The sequence below is a fragment of the Macaca nemestrina genome, chromosome 1 (genome assembly GCF_043159975.1).
Source record: "Macaca nemestrina isolate mMacNem1 chromosome 1, mMacNem.hap1, whole genome shotgun sequence".
Lineage (NCBI taxonomy): Eukaryota > Metazoa > Chordata > Mammalia > Primates > Cercopithecidae > Macaca > Macaca nemestrina.
Window position 1 is genome coordinate 170,799,694 of NC_092125.1, and position 27,327 is coordinate 170,827,020.

The 27,327-nt window shown below is 36.3% G+C and overlaps 1 protein-coding gene across 13 annotated transcripts in view; it reads right to left on the reverse strand.

Annotated features, from left to right (window-relative positions):
- LOC105495177 (autophagy related 4C cysteine peptidase) overlaps window positions 1-27,327 on the reverse strand; it is a 119,007-nt gene that overhangs the window by 38,032 nt on the left and 53,648 nt on the right. For 10 of the 13 annotated variants that reach the window (XM_071092204.1, XM_071092185.1, XM_071092174.1 and 7 more), the window contains one exon: window positions 23,026-23,145. In XM_071092204.1, the coding sequence (XP_070948305.1) occupies window positions 23,026-23,145 (120 nt within the window). Of the gene's footprint in view, window positions 1-6; window positions 5,012-11,997; window positions 12,060-23,025; window positions 23,146-27,214; window positions 27,326-27,327 lie in introns of those variants that run through there. The other 3 variants (XM_011764466.3, XM_011764464.3, XR_011620235.1) reach the window with 3 other exon arrangements.

Consider the following 27,327-nt stretch of genomic DNA (forward strand, 5'->3'; position numbering starts at 1 on the left):
CTGTAACAGAAAGTATAGAAGAATCCCTTATTGGATGCAATAGTGCACACTAAGACCACATGACAAATCTACCGTTTTAGCCCTGAACCTCCCCTGTTAGCTTCTTTCACTTACATTCACCCAGTGCTATTCCTTTACCTGTTCTGGCTAAAAGACAAAAAATGATTAGCATTGTATTGTTTATTTATAGGTAAATACATGCTTCTTCATTGGGATTAAATCATCAAAGAATATGCTCACTCACACCTCCCACTTCCCCAAAGTAAGTTTTCTGGTCACATTAGTTTGAAAAAATACTAGAGAGTTAGGTTGTAATTTATCTTCTTTAGGTAGTAATAGACAATGAAACAAAATGGTATCACTGACTATGGTAAAATATTGTAAAAGAGTGTTTGGTAATCTAGGCAGTAAACTGAATTAGAAGGTCCATTCTAATCTCTGTTTTGTAACTTACCTTGATGTGACCTTGGACACATCACTCTACCTGAATAACATCTATAAAACAGGGCAATCACTGCTTGGCTTTTTGGCTAAGATCAAGTGTATAAAAACAGAGCAAAAGAAATCCAATTTTTCTACCTCAGAGAACTGTTAAGAAGATCAAAAGCAATAATATGAAGTTATTTTTAAAAAATAACTTTGGTCTTTTCAAAGATTTTCTTTTAAAAAATATTTTAAGTAAACTATTTCTACAATAATCTAGTCAACATGAAAAATGGTCTTCTCACAAATAGTTATAATCCACATTTTACATATTATCTTCTAAAGTTACACTACATACAAAAAAAGGCAATACCTAGAATTTTGTGAGGATACTCACAATCTTTATAGCCCATCAATTTGGAATTCACAAGTATAATATAAACAATTTTAAATATTTCTGTTAAACAAGTTCTATTCAAAAATTTTAACGATTTTCCTTAAAAAATGAATTAAACACTTTGAATAAAGGATGTTTTGACAAAAAGAAATTTTCAATAGGTAATTAGGGCCACAGGGATTCCAAAAAGTTACTATGCAATTTACAGAGAATGCTAAAAAGAATACAATATTTATATACATCATAATTCTTGTCAGTTAAATGCAATTTGTTTTTAAAAGATAATTTCAGAGGTAAAACTACATTATCTCAAATGTCAACATTCACCTGAAGGATCATCAATTTCTTATGTATTACATTTATAGATTCTCTTGAAACATGGCCAGATAGGTAGGCCTAGCATATGATATAAAATTAAAAATATTTCAGTGAGACAGCTATTTATTTTTAACTGAATGGAAATGAACCATTTAAAAACAATCAATATTAACAAAACTAGACATGATGAAAATCAGATCCTATAGTTCATATTGTGCTTATTTATACATTGCTGAAATTTATTTTATTTATATCCTACAAAAGAGGTAAGAGAGAAGAGCAAAAATGTGTAAAATGAAAAATAAGAGGCAGAGACTATTGGCATCTGATTAATCATCTTTCACCTCCAGCCAATAGCTGGAATATAGTCCAAAAACTGTTGTCATTTTTATATTCATTTAATGTCACTTGTAAAAGTCCAGCATCTAACGGGCAAGTATCCACATATCATTTTGAGATCAACACAGCAGAGTTAACATTATCATCTCTTCGTCCTTTCTTTCAAGATTAAGAAAGGAGTTATTCGGGTTTATTAATATAGGACTAAGTTGCTCATCAAAGTTAAGATTCAAATCTGTGTCCCAGGTGAAAAAAAATGTCAGAAAGGAACCCGCTACCCTTTAATTTAAAAATGCATCTACTTTTTGCAAATCTTTTTGCAAATGGTCTCCTTATGCACAATATTTATTGATTCAGGCTTGGAGAATTATTTTCCAAACTTTCCTGAGTTTATTTAAATATTTTAAAGAGTATCAAATTAACAATATATTAAAGGTTTACCCAAATGAGTTGAAAATTTATGTCCACATAAAATCCTGCACATGAATGTTTATAATAGCAGCTTTAATCACAATTTGATTCTGAAAAGTTTAAAATGTGAAAAGGTTAGTGTTCTATTTTATATTACAAGAATGGCTACACTGTCAAAACCTTAAAAGTCCTTCCATAATGGATGATATAAAATCCAAATGAAAAAATACAATTTAGGCTATCTATGTGACATGGAGATACTATACAAAATAAAAGTTAATCTAAATTATTTGAAAACTTGGAAAATGTTTATTATATAATCCTAAAAAAACAAGATATAAGCCAGGCACGGTGGCTCACACCTGTAATCCCAGCACTTTGGGAGGCCGAGGCGGGCGGATCACGAGGTCGGGAGATTGAAACCATCCTGGCTAACACGGTGAAACCCCGTCTCTACTAAAAATATAAAAAATTATTTTTTGTGGTGGTGGGCACTTGTAGTACCAGCTACTCGGGAGGCTGAAGCAGGAGAATGGCGTAACCTGGGAGGCAGAGCTTGCAGTGAGCCGAGATCGTGCCACTGCACTCCAGCCTGGGTGACAGAGTGAGACTCTGTCTCAAAAAAAAAAAAAAAAACAAGATATAAAGCTATAAAATTTAGTTTCAATTATGTTAAAATAATTTCAAATATGTATTTTGAAAAGACTGAAAGGAAAGATAACGAAATATTATCTCTGAATGAAATAATTAGTGATTTTTTCTCGTGTGTTTGTGTGTGTGTGTACTTCTATTTTCCAAGCTTCTTTCTTTTGAAACATACTGTCACTCTGTCACCCATGCTGGAGTGCAGTGGCATGATCACGGCTCACTGCAGCCTCGACCTCCTGGACTCAAATGGTCCTTCTACTTCAGGCTCCCGAGTAGCTGGGACTACAGGTATGTGCCACTATACCTGGCTAATTTTGTATTTTTTATGCAGATGGGGTCTCACTATCTTGCCCAGGTTGGTCTCAAACTCCTGAACTCAAGTGATCCACCCGCCTCTGCCTCCCAAAGTGTTGGGATTACAGGCATGAGTCACCACGGCCAGCCTATTTTTCAAACTTTCTAACATGTAATTCTTTTATTACATAGTAGGAGAAAACTATTATTTAAAAAAAAATTTTAAGGTAACTGAATTAACCATCTCATAGTTGTTTTTTAAAAGGGAATTCAGTGGTTTGCTCAACAACTTTAGAACAGGCAATTCTAAACTCTGTTATATTGTAATAACACAGCTAAAGCTACACTGAATCTACTTTATTAGCTAAAAGGCAAAGCATAGATTTCAGGAGATCAAATATTTTTATCACACATACTGAGTTGACAGGTTTCAGAATTTACAAAGGAAAAAGCTGGAGGACTTGAAGTTAAGCAATGTATACCATAATAAAGCTAGTAGTTGGTAGGACAGAAATAGAACCAGGAGATGATCGCTTCTCAAGCCAAAACTTTTTCCACTAGTCCCTGCCACCATATATGTAAAATTATACCCAGTACAGGGCAGTGTATAGCTATGTAGCATATATTCACCACACTAGAGCTATACCCTATGTAGTGGTTAAGCTCTAAAGTCAGCCCATATTGCAAAATCAAGCATTGTCAAAAATCACCTTTAACAAGTCTTTAAATTGTTTAAAGGGTGATATGCATAATCTTCTGTACACAACCCTGCTCAGTAATATGTACAAATGTAAAATATATAGTAATGTAAATAGTACAGTCATGTGCCACATAATAACATTTCAGTCAACAAGGACCACATACGACAGTGGTCCTATCAGACAATGGAGCTGAAAAATTCCTATCACCTAGTGTTGTCACAGCTGTCATAATGTCATTCCACAATGCATTATTCACAAGTCTGTAGTGATGCTGGTGTAAACAAACTGATTGTATGGCAGATAAAATTATGTACAGTACATCATATTTGATAATAAATGATTAGAGGTTTAAGTATTTACTATACAATATTTTTTATTATTTTAGAGTGTACTCATTTTACTTTTTAAAAAAGAAATTACCTATAAAACAGCCTCAGGCAGGTGCTTTAGGAGGCACTGCAGAAGAAGGCACTGTTATCATAGGAGATGACAGCTCCATGTGTGTTACTGTCCCTGAAGACCTTCTAGTGGGACAAGACGTGGAGGTAGAAGATAGTGGTATTGATGATCCTGACCCTGGGGAGGCCTAAACTAATGTGTATGTTTGTGTTTTCATTTTTAACAAAAAAGTTTAAAAGGAAAAAAATTTAAAAATTTAAAAATAGAAACCATCTTAGAATAAGAATAGAAAACATCTTTGTAGCGCTGTACAATGTGTGTTTTAAGCTAAGTGCTTATAAAACAGTCAAAAAGCTAAAAATAATTTAAAAGTTTACAAAGTTAAAAAGTTACAGTAAGATGGTGAAACCCCATCTCTACTAAAAATACAAAAATTAGCCAGGCGTGGTGGCGGGCACCTGTAATCCCAGCTACTCGGGAGGCTGAGGCAAAGAACTGCTTGAACCTGGGAGGTGGAGGTTGCAGTCAGCCAAGATTGCTCCACTGCACTCCCACCTGCAACAAGGCGAGACTCCATCTCAAAAAAAAAAAAAAAAAGTTACAGAAAGATATGGTTAATTTATTATTGAAGAAATATAATGTTTTCTCATAAATTTAGTGTAGCCTAAGTGTACAGTGTTTATAAAGTCTACCATAGTGTACAGTAGTGTCCTAGGCCTTCACATTCACTCACTATAGACTCACTGATTCACCCAGAGCAACCTCCAGTCCTGCAGGTGCCATTCATGGTAAATTCCCTACACAGGTACACCATTTTTAAATTTTTTATACCATCTTTTTATAATATCTTTTCTATGTTTAGATACATTTAGATACATGAATACTTACCATTGTGTTATAATTGCTTCTAGTATTCAGTACAGTAACATGCTGTACAGATTTGTAGTCTAGGAGCAACAGCCTATACAGGTTGACTATTCCTTACCTGAAATGCTTAGGACCAGAAGTGTTTCCATTTTGGATTTTTTTCAGATTTTGAAATATTTGCATTATATCCACTTACTGGTTCAGCATTCCAAAGCTGAAAATTCAAAAATCCAAAATCTGAAATCCTAAATGTCCCAAACAGCATTTCCTTTTGGTATCATGTCAGCACTCAAAATGTTTTGAATTCTGATGCATTTTGGATTTCGGATTTTCAGATTAGGGATATACTCAACCCATCCATACAGCCTAGGTATGTAGTAGGCTATACCATTCCAGGTTTGTGCAAGTACATCCAATTATGTTTGCACAACAATGAAATCACCTAACAACACATTTATCAGAACATATCCCCATCATTAAGCAATGTATGACCGTATATAATAAAGATTATACATGGAAAAATATATTCCTGTTTTTTATTATAAGAGCTCATATAGTTAAACTAAGCTAAGTATGCAAGTGATGTTAACTATCCTATTTCCTCACTACAAAATCTTAAATCCTTGTATCCAACTTTTACCCCTCACTGTACTTAAAACACTCTCTTAAAAAAATACTTTGTTCTAGCCCTCAAATAAAAAAGCCTATTATTAGTTTCTATTATTTCTACTGCAATCAACACTGCTGAGTATTTCTTTCTTAAAATACCATTTCCCTGATTTCTGCAATATTTTGCTTTCCGGTTTTTCCTTCTATTTTCTGAACGATTTATTCTCCATCTCCTCCTTCATTGACTCTACTTACTTCCACATCCCGAAATGCAGATAAAAATCAATTGTTCCTTTATCTTCTCTCCACATTCACTCCTTCTATATTCTCTTCCTTAATATTATCTACTATCAGTCTCAACAATTTCTCTGCTAGGCTTTATTATCATCCATGTTTTTGCAGATGGGAGAACTGAAATATTGAGGGATTAGGTGACTCGTATAAGGTCACACAATTAGTAACTGACACAGTCAGGATCTGAGCATAGGTAGTTTTGTTCTGGTGTAACCATTACCACCTCCAGCAGTAGTCAGTGGAGGCATGACTGCAACATCAATTTAAATTGATCATAAAATTTCCATTTCTTCCTCCTAAAAGTAGCTCTCTTCCAGACTTCTCCATTTCTATCAATGGCAACATCATTTACATTAATTAGGAATACTTTGTTGCAAGTGACAAATAAATAAAAAATAGAAAACAATAACAACAATTTCAAATAATACGAACTGTTTTCACCAGTCTGACACTGCTACTTTGATTAACTGATGTCAGATGAACAGCTTCTACAATTCTCTTGACCATTCTCTCTGAATCAAATAGGACTGTTGAAACCCCAAGTGTTAGTTTATATTCAATGAAGGGGCAGGGGGATATAAGAGGACAGCACTGCATCTACATCCCATTACAGCAGGAGAGCAAAAGCATTCCCAGAAACTTCCAGCACACACCCACTTATATTTCACTTACACCAAAGTGTTTCTAAAGAAATAGGAGACTAGAAAAATGAGTATTTGGTGGATACTGTCACTGCAAACAAAATCAGGATTTTTCAGCAAAAAAGAAAGAGGGATGAGTATTGAACAGATAACCAATGGTGTTTGTACACCATTCAGAGATGAGAACCACAATAAAAATAAAACCGGCTCATGTGCTCAGGAAGGACTGGAAGGTTTCTTTAGGATGTGTGGTCAGAAAAGACCAAGTTGCAACCTGAATAACCAGCAGTGCCCAACCTTTCAGGAACAAGGGACCGATTTCATGGCAATTTCTCCATGGACTAGGGGGTGGGGATGGATTCATGATGATTCAAGTGCATTACATTTATTGTGTACTTTATTTATATTATTACATTGCAATATATAATGAAATAATTATACAACTCACCATAATGTAGAATCATTCAGAGCCCTGAGCTTGTTTTCCTGCAACTAGACTGTCCCATCTGGGGATGATGGGAGACAGTGACAGATCATCAAGCATTAGATTCTCATAAGGAGCATGCAACCTAGATCCCTTGCATATGCAGTTCACAACAGGGTTCACACTCCTATGAGACTCTAATGCCACTGCTGATCCGACAGGAGGCAGAGCTCAGGCGGTAATGAGAGTAGTGATGGGAACGGCTGTAAACACAGAGGAAGCTTCGCTTGCTAACCCGCCGCTCACCTTCTGCTTACGGCCTGGTTCCTAACAGGCCACAGACTGGTACCAGTCCGTGGTCCAGGGCGGGCACCCCTGTGAATGACAATAAGGAGCCAGACATAAAAGTTCTGGGTGAAGAGCACTCTAGGCAGGGAAATCAGAGGGTGCAAAGGCCCTAGGATGCCAGCACACTTTGCATATTCAAAGAACAGAAAGCAAGCCAGTGTGGCTTGCAGGTAGAGGAAAACAGTAAGGGTGGTACACAGGGCCAGATCATTCAGGTCCCTATAAGCCAAATTAACACAAGATTTAGGTTTCACTGCTCCCTTAAACAGTCTACCTCATAAACATCCTACCATAGATTTCCCACATTTGACCTTGGTGGTTCTGCTCAGGATGTTTCTATCATCTAGCCATCCTTCATACTTCTTGTCTGATTGTACCAAACTCCATCAGTACTTAAAGTTCCAGTCCAAGTTCCACTGACAACTATCTCACTCTACAGTGATTATTCCCTTCTCCAAAGTCCTATACATTTGTCTAGTACAATGTAAGGATTACAAACATGCACTGTGGAGCTAGACAGTATCAGCTCAAAACTTGGCTGATACTTACTAATCAAATTACTATACCTGTCTCATTTTCCTTAGCTGTGAAATGTCAGTAATGATAGTATCTATCTCACAGAGTTGTTGTGCAGATTAAATCAGCTAATATATGTAAAGTACTTAGAAGATTGCCTGGCATCTAATGTGTTGGCTTTATCATTATTATTGAACTATCATAATATTAGTCTTCTGGCATTTAATTGTATAGTCATTTATCTTTAACATCCATTTCATGTCTCCCCAACTAAACTATAAGCTGCTGAAGATTTTAAAAGAACTCAGTTTCTATCATTAGATCCCGGAAGTAAAAAAGACCTATGAAAGTTACAAAGTCCCTCAGATTTCATGTGGAAAACAGAACTAGAAGGAGGACCTCTAGGTGAACATAAGCCTGAAACACTAAAGTGATTTCAAAAAGACCTTTACCAAAATAGTGATGGGCGTGGGAAACTCTGTACCACTGGAGAAAATGGGAGTAATTGTCCTAGAAGGGGAAACAACCCTAGTCTCTTACTCGACTATAGAGCAAACCTATTCTCTTACTCTGTAAGACTACATACAGGCTGATTTCAGCTCACCAAAAGAAGAAAGTTTTTGGCAATAAGGGTATATCTGAAAATTGAAAATACTTCCAGGAAAAGTCATTAGCTCACTATAACCAGAAATAACGATTAGATACTCAACTGTCTGGAACTTGGACTGATGTATAAATAGGGGACTATACAGCACAGTGCTTATGAGCACACAGTCTTGAGTTACTGTCTCAGGTGAATCGCAGTACCACCATTTATTAGCTGTGGCCTTTGTGAACGCTGCTAAACCTTTCTAAATACAAGATTCCTTATCTGTAAAATGGAGACAAAAGTAACTATCTCAGAAGGTTTGGTTGGTTAAATGAGATAATATACCACAGGTGAAGACTCAACAAATGTTAGCTTTGGACCAAATAACTTCTAAGATCTCAGGGATTCAATGGCTATAACATAAAATGTGTTTTGCAGCTAGAAGTCAACTAGCTACTTGTAAATCTTTCCCCTGTGTTGATATACATTCCACAATCAAATAATTCATTCCCTAGTACATTTTCATTTGTGATTTTCTGTCCTCAAACACCAGCACTACTAGGTAATAAGATTAACAATGAACAGGCAATGTTTATTCTTGAATGACCAAATGATTAATAATCATTAAATTGAGAACCAATGAAAAAAATAAGAATAAAAGGGGGTATGAGATAAAATAAAAAATAATCTACATCAGGCCATTTACAACACAACAGAGCAGGGGAAATGCAACCTAAGTTCGTGAGTTAGGAAGGAGATGTTTCGGTGGGATACCCGTGAAAAGTAAGCAAATTCATCTTGCGGAACTTGAAGAGCAACAGTATACAAAGGCCAGAGACATCATGGAAAGCAGAGGGGAGACCCAAAATGAAATCCAAGGAAACTGACAAAAACTTGTATGAACTCAATTCCCAGGTCCCTCCTTGCAACCAACACCCTTCTTCACCCCCTCTCCAGCCATCCCCCATATAGGAAAATGAAGATTTATTCTTTGGAAAAACTGAATAGAAAATGATATGAACTCCAGCACACTAGACACAGTGATGACTTCAGAAGCTGAGTAACTGTCAGTCTAAAAATAGGAAACCGTAGGGTCCTCGGTATCCTTCACTTCCTGCTCCTGGAGCTCGAGCAGACAACATATATTCATTCCACAGGCTCTTAAGATACGGCAGAACTTTTCTTTGAGAAAATGAAACAACTCCAGAGAAAAGACCACCACTTACTAACATGTGGGGGTTACCCAACAAAAAGGCAAGTTCATTACATGATCATCCTAGTATGAAAGTTAACAGCTAAAAAGACAGGCTCAAACACATGGAGCTTCCACTCGGCTTTTTACTGCCTTGCTATTAAATATAAACAGAGAGATGGTCCCTAGTCATTTGGGGGAAAGCATATAAAGGAAAACTTTATATGATTAGAAGAAAAAACAGCTGGACGCGGTGGCTCACGCCTGTAATCCCAGCACTTTGGGAGGCTGAGGTAAGCAGATCATGAGATCAGGAGATTGAGACAATCCTGGCTAACATGGTGAAACACGGTCTCTACTAAAAATACAAAAAAATTAGCCGGGCATGGTGGTGGGCGCTGTAGTCCCAGCTACTCAGGAGGCTGAAGCAGGTGAATGGCATGAACCCGGGAGGCAGAGCTTGCAGTGAACTGAGATCATGCTGCCACACTCCAGCCTGGGCGACAGAGCAAGACTCCATCTAAAACAAACAAACAAACAAAAACATGAAAGAGTCCAGAAGGAAGCACAAACAACAAAAGAAACAGAAGAAAACTTCAAAATTACTATAATTAATTTTCTAGGGGAAAAGAGAAACCACATCCACAAAAAAGAAAAGAATTACATGAAAAAAGAATAGAAAAAAAATATCAATAACAACTAAAAATGTAAGCATCCTAATTGAAATTTAAGAACAACAGAATAGGTAGAAGGTAAAGCAGAGGGAATCCTCCAGGACAAAAATATGAAGACATGGGAAACAGAAGGAAAAAAGAGAAAAATTAGGGAGCAATTCGGAAGATCCAAACTGTATAATAAGAGTTTCAGAAGGTAAGAACAAAGAGAAGAAACAATTATTTTTAATTTAAAGGAAATTTCCCATAATGGAAGCAGGACAATCAATGACAAAGAACACAAACCAAGACACATAATGAAGCTTCAAGATATTAGGGATAAATAATTGTAGCTGGCTGGGTACAGTGGCACATGCCTGTAATCCCAGCACTTTGGGAAGCTGAGGCAGGAGGATTATGTGAGCCCAGGAGTTCAAGACCAGCCAGGGCAACATAGTGAAACCCTGTCTCTACAAACAACGTAAAAATTAGCTGTTGTGGTGGTACACACTTGTGGTCCCAGCTAGTCAGGAGGCTGAGGTGGGAGGATGGCTTGAGCCCATGAGGTAGGGGCTGCAGTGAGCTATGACTGCACCACTGCACTCCAGCCTGAGCAACACAGCAAGATCCTGTATCAAAAATAAAAATAACAGTAATAATTATAGCTAATATTTTAGTGCTACTATAAACCAAGCACTAGTCTATTAAATCTTTAATCCTCATAGTGATGTTACAGAGAAAGGTAGCTATTAGTATTTTCATTCCATGAGAAAACTGATGCACAAAGAAGGGAAGCAATGTGACTAAAGATACACAGCAATTAGGTGATGGAGCTGGGATTCTAACCTGAAAACTTTCAGAGAAAAAAAAAATTCATTTGGAGGAAAATAATGCAGAATGACATTGAACTTCTTAACAACACTAAATGCTAGAAGGGAGTGGAACAATGCTTCTAAAGTTCAGAGGAAAAATTATTTTCATTTTAGAATTCTGTATCCAATTAAATTATCAATAAATTAAAAGATAAAGCTGGTTGACATGCAGGAATTCAAAAAATTTACCATCTATGCATCTTTTCCATAGGAATGTACTAGAAAATATGCTCCAGCAAGAGAAAGGAATAAACTAAAAGATTCAGAAGATAGGAGATCAAATACAGGAAAGTGGCATCAGGAAGTTCCAAACTGACCACTCCGCACCAGGCCTAGAGAACGGTTAAGAGAAGAGTGAACAGAAAACAGAAATGAGCAAATCTCCAGAAAAAAATAGATTTTTTCCTATGTTTATAATTATGAAAAACTTACTGCTAGGTAGTTGACAGATACAAGTGAACATTTAGAAAAGAAATAAATAGGTAAAAACAGAACTAAGGATATGAAAAAAGGGAGAAGGAGTACTAATTCCAAGATATACAAAGGACAGGAAAAAAGAAATGTAATCATAGCACATTATGTGATTAGTAAACAATATTATGGAGGTGTAATGTGAACACTGAATAGTGACTCACCAAAATCTGTTTTATAACTGTACTGTGAGTATGGCTGGGAGAAGAGAAACAAGGTGAAAGGGTGTGGGAAGACAGTTAAATCCTCAAGTACTATAACTGAAAAATAACAAAGAATGTTTACAATGGACTAATCAAGAAATTGCAGAATAAGCTCATTAGAGCAGGTCCCCAAATAATGTCATTTCGTTCAACGTTGTGTGATTATAATGTTCATGAAGAAAAAAAATCAATTCCCAGCCACAGCCATCTGTGTGAAGTCTGCACATTCTCCTCATGTCTGTGTAAGTAGGTTACTCCAAGTTCTCTGGTTTCCTTTCGCACCCCAAACATGAGGTGAGCTGGTGTGTCTGCACTGATCCAGTCTAGAATAGTGGGGTGTGTGTGAGTATACCTTACGCCGCATAGCTTACGCTGGGTAGCTTCCCACCTTGCGTCCTGAGCCTCCAGAATAGTTCTCCGGCCACCTACAACCTGAACTGAATAGGCCAGCTGGAGAATGAATGAATACAAATTATTGCCAAATAAAAATGTGTAAGGTATACAACAATCATTCAAATGCTTAACAACAAACACGCAGCACAAAGTGCTCAGTGAGCCTGCCAGATTTGTAATTGTTATGGAATTGTGTGGTGGTAGGAGGTGCTTCTTACAATTTTCGCTTTGCAAACTATTCCTTGATTTAACCCACCACCACGACTGCTGTCGCTCACTGATCCACCAACAATTGTACGATAAACAATTATCTTACATTTCTTTTTTTCTAAGCTTTGTTTTTCTTGGAGTTAGTATTCCCACTCCTTTTCTCATTTCCTTAGTTCTCTTTGTAGCTATTTATTTTTTCAAAATGTTCAGTCATCTCTGTGAAGTACCTTAATCCTTCTTAAATACAAGTACAGCTCATATTTATTTCAATGTTTAATATTAGAAGTATTTAAGTCTTTATTTGTAAGTTTGGTGATTCTTCTGTGACAAGAACTATGTCTTAGGAACTTAACTCTTGTTTATATCAATTATCCTATGGTAAAACCAGTTCCATTTTATATCATTTCACTTAAAGTCACAGTTTCCAAGAACCTATCAATGATGTTAAGGGAAGACTTACTGTTCTTAGAAATGCAGAGGTAAAATTCTAAATAAATAGCTAAAAGAGTTAAAAGTGAGTATCTCTGAAGAGGTATTCTGTGGAGTGGGAAGTAACATGGCAAGGGACTCCTGATTTTCAGCATAAGCCTTTTATTGCAATTTCCATTTTTAAAGTTAGTGTATGTCCTACTTTGATAAATATGAAAATTAATTTTTGAACAAAACATATTTTGAGTTGTGCAGTGAATAAAAGGACTATTCCAGTTTTAAGATAAATACACAGCAATTTAAGGAAAATAGAACAACTAGGTAAAAACACACTGTAGATTTTCTATAACTCAATCACTGACCTCTTTACTAACTTATAAGTAAGACAACTTTATAACAAAGTCTCTTTAATTCATTTCTTCACTCAACAAATATTATTTACTGACCTTCTACAATGTGATAGCCAGTGCTAAGCACTGGGCATACAAAAATAAACAAAACCAACAAAATCCTTCCTTGTTGAGATGACATTCCAGTGGAATAAACAGATGATAGATAACTAAACAGAATGTGTATATATATATATGATATAGCAGAATATATACATATATGTGTATAGTGATATGTGCTAAGGAGAAAAAACAATGAAGGAAGGGAATTCCAAATGTATAAAGGATGCCCAGGGAAGGCCTAAGAATGTGACACTTGAGTAAAGACCTGAAAGAAGGGAGAGAACCATGGGAATATCTGTAGGAAGAGAATGCCAGGCACAGGAAACAAACAAAACCCATGAAACAGGGGTGGGCATTGATCATTTTCAAGGAGACTAGTGTGCCTGTACTCAAGAGAGTTAAGGAAGAATGGTAGGGAATGAGCTCAAAGAGGCAGCAGGGAGAAGCAGAGATTCCATTTATACAAAGCCTTGTGGGTTTATAAGAGTTTGGGCTTTCACTCTGAGTTAAAAAGCTACTGTAAGGTTCTTTAAAAAATTAACATAATCTTAGTTACATTCCAAACAAAATCACTCTGGTGGCTATGTTGCTTCTAGACTGTGGACAGAGCAAGGGAGATCAGTTAGGGAGCTACCGCAATAATTTCAAGGAATATGTGAAGATGGGCCAGGGTAATAATGAGAGTGGTGAGAAATTATCAAATTCTAAGTACATTTTAAAGAAGAGATGATGGGATTTGCTGATGCGTACGACTTGGGGTTCGTGAGACAGAGCAAGGGATCCAGTTTTTAGGCTAAGCACCCAGGAAAATGGAGTTGTCATTTAATAATCAAATTCTTTTCATTTGCTATTTTACTATACTTTTATAATTTACTTCAGTACCATAATTTCTTTGGATGAATAGAAGATACAACTTTAATTTCATGTCTCTCTCTAAATAGTATTCATGGCAAAATTCTAATGAAATACAGAAACAAAACTTCTGTGCTACAAATTTTAAAAATATTTTTAGTTTATAGTCACATCTTACACCTTAAAAAAATAGCTAAAACAAGTATTTTATAAACATAATGGAGTAGCTTGTATCAAATCAACCCTACCACCAAGAACCACCACAAGAAATGGATGAAGTACAGCCAGGTGCAGTGGCTCACACCTGTAATCCCAGCACTTTGGGAGGCTGAGGTGGGTGATCACCTGAGGTCAGGAGTTCGAGACCAGCCTAGCCAACATGGCGAAAGACCAGCTGTACTAAAAACACAAAACTTAGCGGGGCATGGTGGCAGGCACCGGTAATCCTAGCTACTCAGGAGGCTAAGGCATGACAATCACTTGAATCTGGGAGGCATAGGTTGCAGTGAGCCAAGATCGCACCACTGTACTCCAGCCTGGGGGACAGAGTGAGACTCCGTCTCCAAAAAAAAAAGAAAAAAAAGGATAAAGTATGATAGACAAAACAACCGTTGGAAAGCATCTGAGAGCAATTAAGACAATTTAAGTCTTGAGAAATAAAAATCTTAGAGAGGCAAAGTCTATTAAGAAATGAGAGAAGCCAGAGATAATGGAATAAATATCTTTAAGATACTGAAAGAAAACAACTGCTAACATAGAATTCTATATCCAGTAAAAATATCCTTCAACAACAAAGGCAAGCTCTTCCTCTTCCCTCCCCCTCCCAAACAATTCATTTTTAAAGCCACTAGACGGGGCTAGGCAAAGCAGGTATGCATGTCCAGGTGGAGGTCAACTGGGTATGTCGAAGACAGATTGGAACCTGGCAGACAGCAGACATCACTTTAACCAAGGGGTCAAAGTTAGCATCACCAATAAAGAGACAATAAAAATCACACGCCAATCACCAGGAAGCAGTCAAAAAAACACAGCATCACTTTGGTAATATATCTGGCAAAAACGTATAGCCTGAAATTAATGAGGAAACTGTACAGACAAACCCAAATTGAGAGGACAATCTACAAAATTTTCAAAAGTGTCCTGTAAAAAACTAAGAAACATGTATCCTGTTATCTTAAAAAATATAATGTGAAAATCAAAAAAGATGATTAACTGTTCCAGATTAAAGATTTAAAATACATAAATGTAACATATTATTGTGAACTCAATCTTTTTGCTACATAGACATTATTGGGACAACTGGTGAAACCTGAATAATTTCTTGGGAATTAAATGGTGATAATGTACAATGCCACTTTCCTGATTCTGATAGTTATGTTGTGATTATGTAGGAGAATGTCCTTATTTCTTAGTAAGAAGTACACACTCAACTATTCAAGGGTAATGGGGCATCATGCTAACAATTTATTCTCAAATGGTTCAGGAAAAAACTATTTGTATTATATTTACAACTTTTCTATAAATTTGCTATTGTTTCCATTTTTAAATGAAGGCATAATAAAGATGTGTTCAAACAAAAGCTGAGAGAATTTATCACCAGGTAACAGCACTAAAAGAAATAATAAAGTTCTTCAGAGACAAGTGAAATGATCCCAAAAGGAAGCAGAGTAAAAACAGAAAAAAAAAAATGAAGGGCATCAGAAACGGTAATACTGACTCTTTAAAACACAATGCCTTGTGGAATTTAAAATCCTACAGGATTCAAGTATTTGATGACACAAAGTACAAAAACGGAATTTAAGGTAAGAAATATTAGTAAGAGATAGAGGAACATTTAAAAGTTGTAATTCAATAGGAAGACCTAACAGTCCTAAGTTTGTATGTAACTAATAACAAAGCCTCAAAATGTATAAAACAAACAAACAAAAACAAAAAAGATCTTAAAGGAGAAACAGACAACCTACCATCACAACTGGAGACTTTTATAACATGTCTTTCTGTAATTTAAAAACGATATAGGAAAGAAAAAAGAACGTAAAAGATTTCAACAACATAATTACTCAGACATGAGGGGAGGTAGGGAGGTAGATTATTAACAGGAAGATTAGAGACAGTGTTAAATAGAACTATTCCAAAGAGATGCTGAAATCTGAAGAAGGCGAAGAACAGAAGAGTGGTTGTTTTGAAGGCACTCCAGTAAACCTGATTTCATCATATTCATCTGACCTTCAAATTTTCTACTCTCAACTCTCCTAGACCATTCGCCTCCCTGTCCACAGGGATTTCCACAGTTGACCATTTCAATGAAATAAAAGATACTACTAAACTGACTTGAAATTCTGTTCTCCCCATCATGCCAAACTTTATTGTTCACTTTACCTACTCCTAATTCAAGGCTTTCAAGAGTCTTAAAGCAAGACATGAAACTCTATTAGGTCCATTATGATTAGAAAGACACTTACTCTTCTCCTGGTGATTTTTTACTCATTGTGTGGTGGATCTAAATAGGGCAGGTTTCATGGACATGTTAAGATCCTCACAGAAAATGCAGTGAATATATACTATTAAATATTTTTTGCACTCCCCAAATTAAAGTATGTCTCTTCTATTTTTCTTCCCCAAGACACTGTATTTTCTTCTTGATGAAACTTTTAATTTTTGTTATACACTTGTGTGTTTAATGTCCACTGGACTGTAAATTCATGAAGCCAGGAGTCTCAACTATCTTGTTGACCACTGCATATCCAGCTCTAGACAGTCATTCAACAAAATGGACACTTACTATGAGCTGGGCACTGTTCTAGATGCTCTACATGTCAGTGCTTTGACTTACGGTTTCTGTTTGTTTTTTATTTATTCTCAATGCTTCAGTATGACTTATGCTTTTTTTGTTCTGTTTTATTTTGAGACAAAGTCTCACTCTGTTGCCCAGGCTGGAGAGGAATGGCACAATCTTGGCTCACTGCAACCTCCGCCTCCTGGGTTCAAGTTATTTTCATGCCTCAGCCTCCTGAGTAGCTGGGACTACAGGCACACACCACCACACCTGGCTAATTTTTGTATTTTTAGTAGACAGAGTTTCACCATGTTGGCCGGGCTGGTCTTGAACTCCTGACCTCAGGTGATCCGCCCACCTCAACCTCCCAAAGTGCTGAGATTACAGGTGTGAGCCACCATGCCCTGCCCAGTATGACTTATGTTTTGAAAGAATTACGGGGCTGGCTGCTGAATTGAGAACCAGCTAGAGGCAGGGAAGTGAGGCTTGGAAACTACATAAGAGATCACTAAAGTAATGACAGTGTCTCAGACCAGTGTTGCAAGAGCAGTAGGGAAGGTGGTGAAAAGAGGTCTGATTCTAGATATACTTTGAATCTACAATTTGTTATGAGATGTGAGAGAGAAAAGGGAGGTAAGAATCATCCAAGGCTTTGGTCTGAGCAGACAGTGGATAAATTTGCCATCAAATGAGATAAGGAAAACTGTGAGCAAAAGAGGATTCAGAAGGAAGATCAGGAATTTGATTTTGGAAACGTATGCCAGACACATAAGGGACCCTGAATAGCAACTGCACATTATAATCTATAATTTGGAAAATAATTTTGGGCTAAAGATACGATCTTGGATTATAATTGATATTTAAAGCTATATGACTGGATGAGATCATCAAGATAAAGAAGATATCAGAACCAAAGGCTAAGCCCTAAGCTACCCCAACATTAAGAGGCTGGGGAAGAAAGCTGGCAAAGAAGACTAAAGAAGGAGCGATCAGTGAAGAATGAGAAAAACCAAAACAGTTTGATGTCCTGGAAGCCAATGTGAAGAAGGTGTAGGAAGGTGAAGTGGATGTTCACCTATATCAAATGCTTCTGTTACGACAAGTAGAATGAACTCTGAGCTTCGACCAATGGACTTGGCAACACAGGGTCATTAGTGACCTTGAAGAGGAATTCTGGTGGAGTCATAGGGATGAAAGCACTCAAGTATTTGCTGATTAAATGAATGATCGTATTAATGAACTTTCTCTATTAATTTGTTCTCCTGGTCACCTAGATGTAAAACAGACTTGTCGGTGAGCTCTCTCTTTCCCTTGCCACTTTCTAAGTGGCTGTCTTACTGATTTACCTTCACAAACTTTCTGAAAGTACTTCCTTCCTCTTTAATTCTACAGCTTCTGTACTAATCTAGGTCCTTGAAGAAGACATTACAAATCAATGAAGAAAAATCAGACTCTTTGATAAATGATGCTAAAATAACCATTTGTCCATGTGAGGAAAAAAAGATACCTACTTTAAAACATATACAAGTTCTAGACTGTGCGCAGTGGCTCACACTTGTAATCCCAGCACTTTGGGAGGCTGACGCAGGAGGATCACCTGAGGTCAGGAATTCAAGACCAGCTTGGTCAACATGGTGAAACCCTGTGTCTACTAAAAATACAAAAATTAGCCGGGCGTGGTGGTGCATGCCTGTAATCCCAGCTTCTAGGGAGGCTGAGGCAGGAGAATTGCTTGAACCCGGGAGGTGGAGGTTGAAGTGAACCAAGATCGCACCCCTGCACTCCACAATGGGTGACTGAGCAAGACTCCGTCTCAAAAATAAATAAATAAATAAAACATATACAAGTTCTAAATGTGAAACATAAAACTTCTGGAAGAGATATAGAATATGTTTATGACTTTTGCTTATTAAAGATTTCTTTGATATAAAATTCAAAAACCATAAGTGTTATTAATTTGAGTATATTAAAATTAAAGACACAATTAACAAGTAAAAATAGTGGCATAGGAGAACATATTTGTAACACATAAAGCCGACAAAGCAGAAGTATCTAGAATTATAAAGATTTCCTTCATATCAAATAGCCCTATAGAAAAATAGATAAAAAGAATGAATGGGAACTTCACAAAAGAGGAACAAATGGGCCAATAAACTTCGATTAAATGTTCAACCTTAGTATCAATCAGGGAAATATAAAATTACAAAGAGGTACTATTCATATCCACAAGATTGGTTAAAATTTTAAAGTTTGACAATATCAAGTGTTGATAAGGATGTTAAAGAAATTCTTATATACTGCTTGGCATGATCCCTCTAGAGAGTATTTAACAACATACAGCAAACCTAAAAATACGCTTATCTTATGACCCAGAAATTGCACTGTAATGTATCTAGTATATCTAATGTAACCCTACTTAAAGTATTATACATGCACAAAGAGATATGTACAAGAATATTATTTAAAACATTATTTGTAATTAAACAAATAAAACAAGGAGTTTTAAGTTCTCAGAAACAAGCCAGATGACCATCAAAGAAAGTAAGTTTAAATAAAGAGTGTATTACAGAATGGACCACTATTCAGCTGTTTAAATGAATAAGCTAGACCAACATGTAGTTACATAGACAATCTCTAAGTCACTGTTAAATAAAAATGTTGCAGATGAATATATATCTCTTTATATAAAAATATTATTAACAAAAAATTTAATAAATGTAAAATAATATTGTTGTTTATGGATATATAAAGTATGGGTATGATACACTAATTCAGGATAGTGATTGCCACTGGGGAGGAAGAAAAGGAATAAGATTGGTGGACGAAAACACACTTATTAATTATATATGTAATTTTTTTTTTTTTTTTTTTTTGAGACGGAGTCTTGCTCTGTCGCCCAGGCTGGAGTGCAGTGGCCGGATCTCAGCTCACTGCAAGCTCCGCCTCCCGGGTTCCCGCCATTCTCCTGCCTCAGCCTCCCGAGTAGCTGGGACTACAGGCGCCCGTCACCTCGCCCGGCTAGTTTTTTGTATTTTTCAGTAGAGACGGGGTTTCACCGTGTTAGCCAGGATGGTCTCGATCTCCTGACCTCGTGATCCGCCCGTCTCGGCCTCCCAAAGTGCTGGGATTACAGGCTTGAGCCACCGCGCCCGGCCTATTAATTATATATGTAATTTTCTTAAGCTCAGTGGTAACACATGGGTATTTACTATATTATTCTCTATATTTCCGTATGCCTGAAATTTTAAAATTAATTTAACAAAATCAACATATTACTAAAGTACAACTTCTTCAGCCTTAATTCAAGACTCTCCACGGTATTATTCTAATCGACTTTTCTAGCCTCTTCCTTCAGTATTTCCTATAGCAGCGTTTCCCAAAACTCAGAGACTTATATACCTCTTTCACTATTTTTGTTATGTAGCCATCTCTATCATGATTAATATTTTTCTTTTCATCATTTTTAACTTAAATAGCCTTGTACAAATCAATAAATCATATTTAATATGCCAGTTAATATAAGTATTAAAATGTTTGTCCTAGTGCCACCTAAAAACAACAAGTGTCACATTTTGGGATGCCCTGTCTTATACAAGTGGTTCTCAAATTTGACACACAAGATTGTGTGGGAGGCTTGTCTGAAATGGAGACTCTCAGGCCACACCTTTAGGGATTCTGATTCAGGCAGTCAGAAGCAGAAACCCTGCCTAATATGAAGCCTTGGCACCTACCAAGTTGGACTACTTGCCATTCTCTAGACAAACTCTCCACTTTCCTTCTATACTTTTCCTCTTGGTATTTCCTCAGCTTAAAGTAATCCTCTCTTTCCCTAAGCCAGTAGAAATTAAGCCTATACATTAATGCCCTTCTTAAATATGACCATCACAATAAAGTACTTTGACTTAGATGTGACATCTCTCTCGTTTCAACCCTCTTCTTTCCTCTATCAATTTATTTCTATTTCCATATGGATGCTTATCATATTCAATGTAATATATGTCTACTTGTCTTATTCCCGCTACTGAAGTATAAATGTTACTTGAGGATGGAAGCTTTACACCTTGTTCTAAAGCAGAGATTGTATCCTGGTCATTTTATGCTCTGTATATGATAGTTATGCAGATACTTGCTAGACTGAATTCTGCTAAACACTGAATCAGTTTAACAATTTTTATTAATATTTTAAAATCATATAGCATAAGGAGTTATTCATTCACAGGGTATTACGAATTAAACATGAGACTCTAGACTAACAGCTTCATTTTCAAAATAAGAAAACTGAAAATATGTATCTTATATAGAAACAAATAATTTTAAGTTAATTTAATTTTTAAAGGTTAAAAAAAAAATGGTCGAACTAAAACTGCCCAATTCAGTTTTTAAGAAAAAAAGGCAAGTGCTTAACTTATAACCTTCCAGGCAAAAGAAACTGACTGTGTTATTCACTGACATGGTGAGTTTTGGATACTGCTACAAAAAGCTACTCACTTAAGAAGAACAATATTATAACAGCAAAGTTAATTGATTCTTACACAATTCTCAGTACTTCCAAAAGACATTTCAATATAATTTCTCTTTACTTTAATGCATATTATTCTGATGCTCAAGAGTAATAATTTCTAAGTATTTTTCCAATGTAAAAACCGTAACTGTCTTTAATTAGAAAAAAATCAACACACAACTCATTAATTTTGTTTTTTTTTAATTTGGTAATAATAATCTGGTTTGTTTCTATTCTAGGAGTCAACTGCTTTACTGTTTTAAACATATTTTAGTCCAGATAGAAAATAAATGAATAGAAACAGAGAAATGGGACTTTTTAATGGAAAATGTTCATCAACATCAATAAATATCACAATATCACCTGTATTTGTATACTTTAGCATACACATGATACTTTGTAAAGACAAAGAACTGTCAAATTAAAATATACAAATACATATACTAATTTCCAGTAATAGGAGGAAAAATGAAAAATATATATTTTGTTATGTTCACCTGGCCTTCTATGTTGAAAAAGGAGAATGAAAAGAGAACAACTGTGAGAAATGAAGACTATGGAATGGTTCCCACATATCTCATTTGCTCCCTTCCTCATTCATTTTTCTGTCATATTCCTGTTAAATTTCCTCTTTCATATGGCAGGTCAAGTAAACTAAATCTAGCTTATATGAAACATTTTATCATTCCACTTTTACATTGTAAAAACAAAATTTCAACTCACTATATCCACTTTCCTGAATAAAATTAACTGGAAATAAAGCAGTAATAAGTCACTGTTATACATAAGCTCCAGTTAAGAATTCTGAGGTCAGGAGTTCGAGACCAGCCTGACCAACATGGAGAAACCGCGTCTCCACTAAAAATACAAAATTGGCCAGGCATGGTAGCACATGCTTGTAATCCCAGATACTCAGGAGGCTGAGGCAAGAGAATTGCTTGAACCTGGGAGGCAGGGGTTGCGGTGAGCCAAGATCGCGCCATTACACTCCAGCCTGGGCAACAAGAATGAAACTCGGTCTTAAAAAAAAAAAAAAAAAAAAAAGAATTCCCAAAAATGACTAGTATTGGTCTTACTTACCATAAAATGATAGCCTAACTATTGATACAAATAAAGAGAGCTATCTAACTATGCTTACTTCTTTAAAAAGTAGTCTTTTTTTCCTAAAGTACTAAATATAGATAGCTATTAAGGTTCCATAAATGTTTTAGCAGTACTCAAGGACCAAAAAAATGTAGAAGTATAAATGTAATGAGAAGAAGTTAAATAAACCTCTTTCAAAGATCCTATAAGTAGAATAGATCAGATTAGACAAGCTTATTGGAAGGTAAAAACACAGCTCATTTGATAAAGCAGTTCTGAGAAATCCAAAAATACCATTTCTCTTTTTAAAAAAATCAAAGAAGCACTTGGACTAACAAGAAATAATGCACAATTTGGCTTGATCAAATACTTCATTAATTTTTTTCCTACCCCTAAGGGATTGCCCTTTTAAAATCTTCTTCAAATAGAATATAACCTAATTGCTCGCACCGGTCTACAGTTTGCAAAAGGATTTTTATTTCAACAGTGCCACCTAGTGGACCAATCACTACTTTCAACTGGTCACTAGTTGATTTCATTTGCCTCAAACGCTAAGATTCCTCAAATAGCTTTTTTTTTCAGTTCACAATGGTCCTAATAATATTAACATTCAAGAGGAAATTTTATAAAAATATCACAATTTACAGGTTTTTGCCTTTTGGCAGTCTGTCTCTAATAAAATTAGGTCATTTACAAATACAATATTTTAAATAAAGGTACCTTGGTGATTTCTTCAGAAGCTCGTTCGAAGTCCTGAACATTTCGACAGTAAAATCCTATTGTACAGCTGGGATCCATTTTTCGAAACGACATCTTTTTGGGAGAAGGGCAGTGGAATGTCTGTAATTTTTAAAGTTCTTTAGGATTAATGTATTTGATAGACAAGTATATATAAAACTATTATTTAAAATTTCCTATCTAGCTTTTTCCCATCACTATAAACATGATTTTCAAATGGTGTTTTAGTTCAGCCTGTGCAGAGAGTCCTCCCCACTCTGCAAAACTATAAAATACAGAGCCAACTTTTGTATATATTTAATTCACCAAATTTCAACCTTTTGTGACATTAGTGCCATTCTGCAAAAGTAAGGAAGCGTGTCAAAAGTGGTATGCATTTCTAACACTTGAAAACACGAAGTAGATATGCACAGCCTAGTACGAGGCTTGGAATTGAGTTAGTCACTTCTATTAAAATGCAGTTAAGTCTGTTTTGTTGGAGATTTTGGGTAATGTTTATTAACCTTTTAACAAGGACATCAAGACTTTTTAAACAAATACACAGATTCAGGTAAATGTTCTATATTGATATAAAAATAGGTCAACTTGAGGGTTTTAGCAATTCACACAATTAGTACATAACTGCATATTCTTCAACTTTCTCTTTGAGTGTGCTTTAATTCTTGTTTCTTCTCAGACAACAGGCTGGAACAGGTGAAACCATTCCATTATGGTCCTTGCTCTCTTTCTCATCAGTCCTTTTGTCTCTTTAGTTCACTTTTCTCCAACAGACACAGTGCCACAGATATAAATGGGCTGGGGAGGCTGCCCTAGTTTCTCTACTGTCTTGCTAATGGATTTGGCTAGAGTTTGGCATCTTTAGGGAATACAAAAGTAGAAAAAGGGCAGAATATAAAAATAATCATTGCAATCTTTTTGTTCTTCACAATCACACCTTAGTACTATGTTTAAAAAATTTTTTTTCATGCTTAAATGCTTTGCCTGTCCTTAAAAATCACTGATGTGACCAAGTCTTTTTCTGTATGTAGAAAAAATAAGTTTGTGTTAAAAAGAACGTAAGATGATATATTCATATTTGTATAAATAAACTAAGGATATACAAAAATTAACAAGTTTGTGGGAAAGGGAGAGAACTGGGCAGATGGGAGACAAGTGTGGGAAATATTTGAATTAAAGAACAAGCTCAATTAAGAAATAATCTAGGAGCTGGGTGCTATGGCTCCCATGTACAATCCCAGCTATTCAGGAGGCTGAAGCAGGAGGACTGCTTGAGCCTGGAAGTTTTGAAGTTGCAGTAAGACAAGATCATGCCACTACACTTCAGCCTGGGTCAGAGGGCAAGACTCCATCTCCATTAAGGGGAGGGGAGGGGAAGGGGGAGGAGGAGAAGGGAGGGAGGGGAAGGGGGAGGAGGAGAAGGGAGGGAGGGGAGGGGAGTAGGGGGGAAGGAAGGGGTGGGGGGAGGGGAGGGGAGGGTTGGGGTGGTAGGGGAGGGGAGGGGGGCTGGATTTGCGCTCATAAAGTTATAATTTCCCTATATTCAATGCCTAAAACTAAGGGATTTTTAACTTCATGCTATCTATTAAAATGTAGAAAAATAAGTTGTCATATTTGTTATGTCATGGTGAAATCAATTAAAGTCACTCTTTCTCTCCCTGTACATCCTAGTCACCCAATTTGTATCGCATATCATCACCAAAAGATATGCAAAATATACACATTCAAGCTGCTTTTTTTCCAATGAAAAGTTCAATTGCATATGAGATTCAAATCCAACAATACGTCAGTTAATACAGGCCAAAAAATGAGTTTTCAAAACTATGACTTCTGCAAAATGCTTAGCTAACTTACTTTACACACTGAGATTCAACCTAGCCAAACTGGAACCTCCATGGCACTAGTCAATACAAGTATAATCTTAGTTGGACTTTTTCTAACATTGATCCACCTGTTATATTTGCAAAGAAATATTTAAAACAGATCTAGAAAAGCACAGAAAAGCTAAACAAACTTGTTAGTTAACAATTTACAGAAGAATGAGTATATTAGGGTATATATCACAGTTCTAAGTCATATTTATAAGAAATTATTCTACATACACGGTATCTACAAATAATCATTTCCCCAGCTCATTCCAAAGACAATAACAAGGAATGCTTCTTAACTTTTTTTCCAGTTGGGGATAAGGAGGGCCAAAAGCTTGTACATGGTCTAATAACGTATTTTTGAACTCATCTACAAGGGTATCCTATATTATAGTGAAGCACTGGTAAAAGTTTTCGTGTAAGAACTTAAGTAAGGGCTCATGCCTGTGCCCAGAAACTCAGGAGGTTGAGGTGGGAGGATTGCTTGAGTACAGAGGCTTGAGACCAGCTTGTGCATCATAGCAGGACCCTATCTCTAAAAAAATTTTTAAGTAGCCAGGTGTGGTGGCGTTCACCTATAGTCCCAGCTACTTGGGAGGCTTAGGTGGGAGAATCGCATAAGCCCAGGAGTTTGAGGCGCCAGTGAACTATGGTGGTGCACTGCACTCCATCCACACTGGGTGACAGAACAAAACTCCATCTCTAGAAAATAAAACTTTTTAAATTTTAAAAGGCTTTTCATGTAGGAACCAATAATACTAAACCAGCATAGTCTTATTACTATCTCACTGTATTGACTACAATCATCATAGATAATAACAAATACTAAATTGTTATTCATGGTTGTTTTAATATCTACAAAGAACTTTTAAAATATTCACAAAAACACAGAAATCTCTGATCACTGAAACTGCTATTGGGTATTGCTGCATGAGCACTAGGACTCATACAACAGAGAGGCATTTTATATCATTTAAACTTTTTTTTTTTTTCTTTGAGATGAAGTTTCACTCTTGTCGCCCAGGCTGGAGTGCAGTGGTGCAATCTCTGCTCACTGCAACCCCCACCTCCGAGGTTCAAGCAATTCCTCTGCCTCAGCCTCTCAAGTAGCTGGGATTACAGGCGCGTGCCACCATGACGGGCTATTTTTTTTTTTTTTTTGTATTTTTAGTAGAGATGGGGTTTCATCATGTTGGCCAGGCTGGTCTCAAACTCCTGACCTCAGGTGATCCACCCACCTTGGCCTCCCAAAGTGGAGGGATTACAGGTGGGAGCCATCACGCCTGGCTATTCATATCATTTTGTTCACCCAAGAAGATTCTAAGGCCAACCAACATGAATTTACAATTCGCAACTGTTGTCTATTGCAGAACAAGTTAAACTTTCAAATATTTTCCTAATTCAGGGCTATGTTTACTTCATGATAATTTTTGAGCTATGCACTTAAGATTTTTTTTTAATTTTTAAAATTCAATGGTAAGAGGAGTAGCATCTACTTGACAAACGCACTTTAAGGAGTATTCACTAGATACACTTCTGTAACAGTGATTCTGGAAATACTGGCCAGGGAGAATCAATTCCCATTTATTTCAATTTTTGATACATTATATACCAATTGCCGTAATAGTTATTAGGCACCTACAAAATGACAGGCACTATTCTAGGCATATTGTTTAGAATAGTGAAGTCTAATTACCTAAACATACAAAAACAATACTGAAACATATGCTTATAGGTACAGCTATGCTATTTTGGTGATTCAGATGAAGCTTCCTAAGACGGTTAATTAGAAAATACCCTTACTAAAAAGTACCTACTGTTAATTAATCCAAGACAGTTAATTTAAAAATACCCTTACTAAAAAGTACCTACTGATAATTAACCGGGTATGGTGGCACGCACCTGTGGTCCCAACTATTTGAGTGGCTAAGGTGGGGAGATTGCTGAAGCCCAGAAGGTCAAGGCCACAGTGGGCTGTGATTACACACTACACTCCAACCTGAGTGGTAACAGAGCAAAACCCTATCCTCCACCCAAAAAACAACACAAAAAAACCTACTACTAATTGCAGTTCACATGTGTAATTCATAAAGGGTATTATCTTTCACTGATGAATTCACTCATCCAATCTATCTAGATGCCCACATACATAATTCTAATAGCTTTACTGCCACTATTTCTGAATTTCCTAAGATAGATTAAAACAGTTACCACTGTATGAACCTCCTAAAATCTGACATTTGGAATTGGGGACCCAGTAATCAGAACAAACTAACATGTCTATTAATAAAGCTTTTCTTACATACCCTCACTGCCAAAGCCCATTTGGGGTCTCTTCTCATTCCCTTCTAATTTCAAGTTGTTCTTTGATGACTTTTGTTTAAGGTTGTTCATGCTGCTCCTCTGAACCTCATTTTCT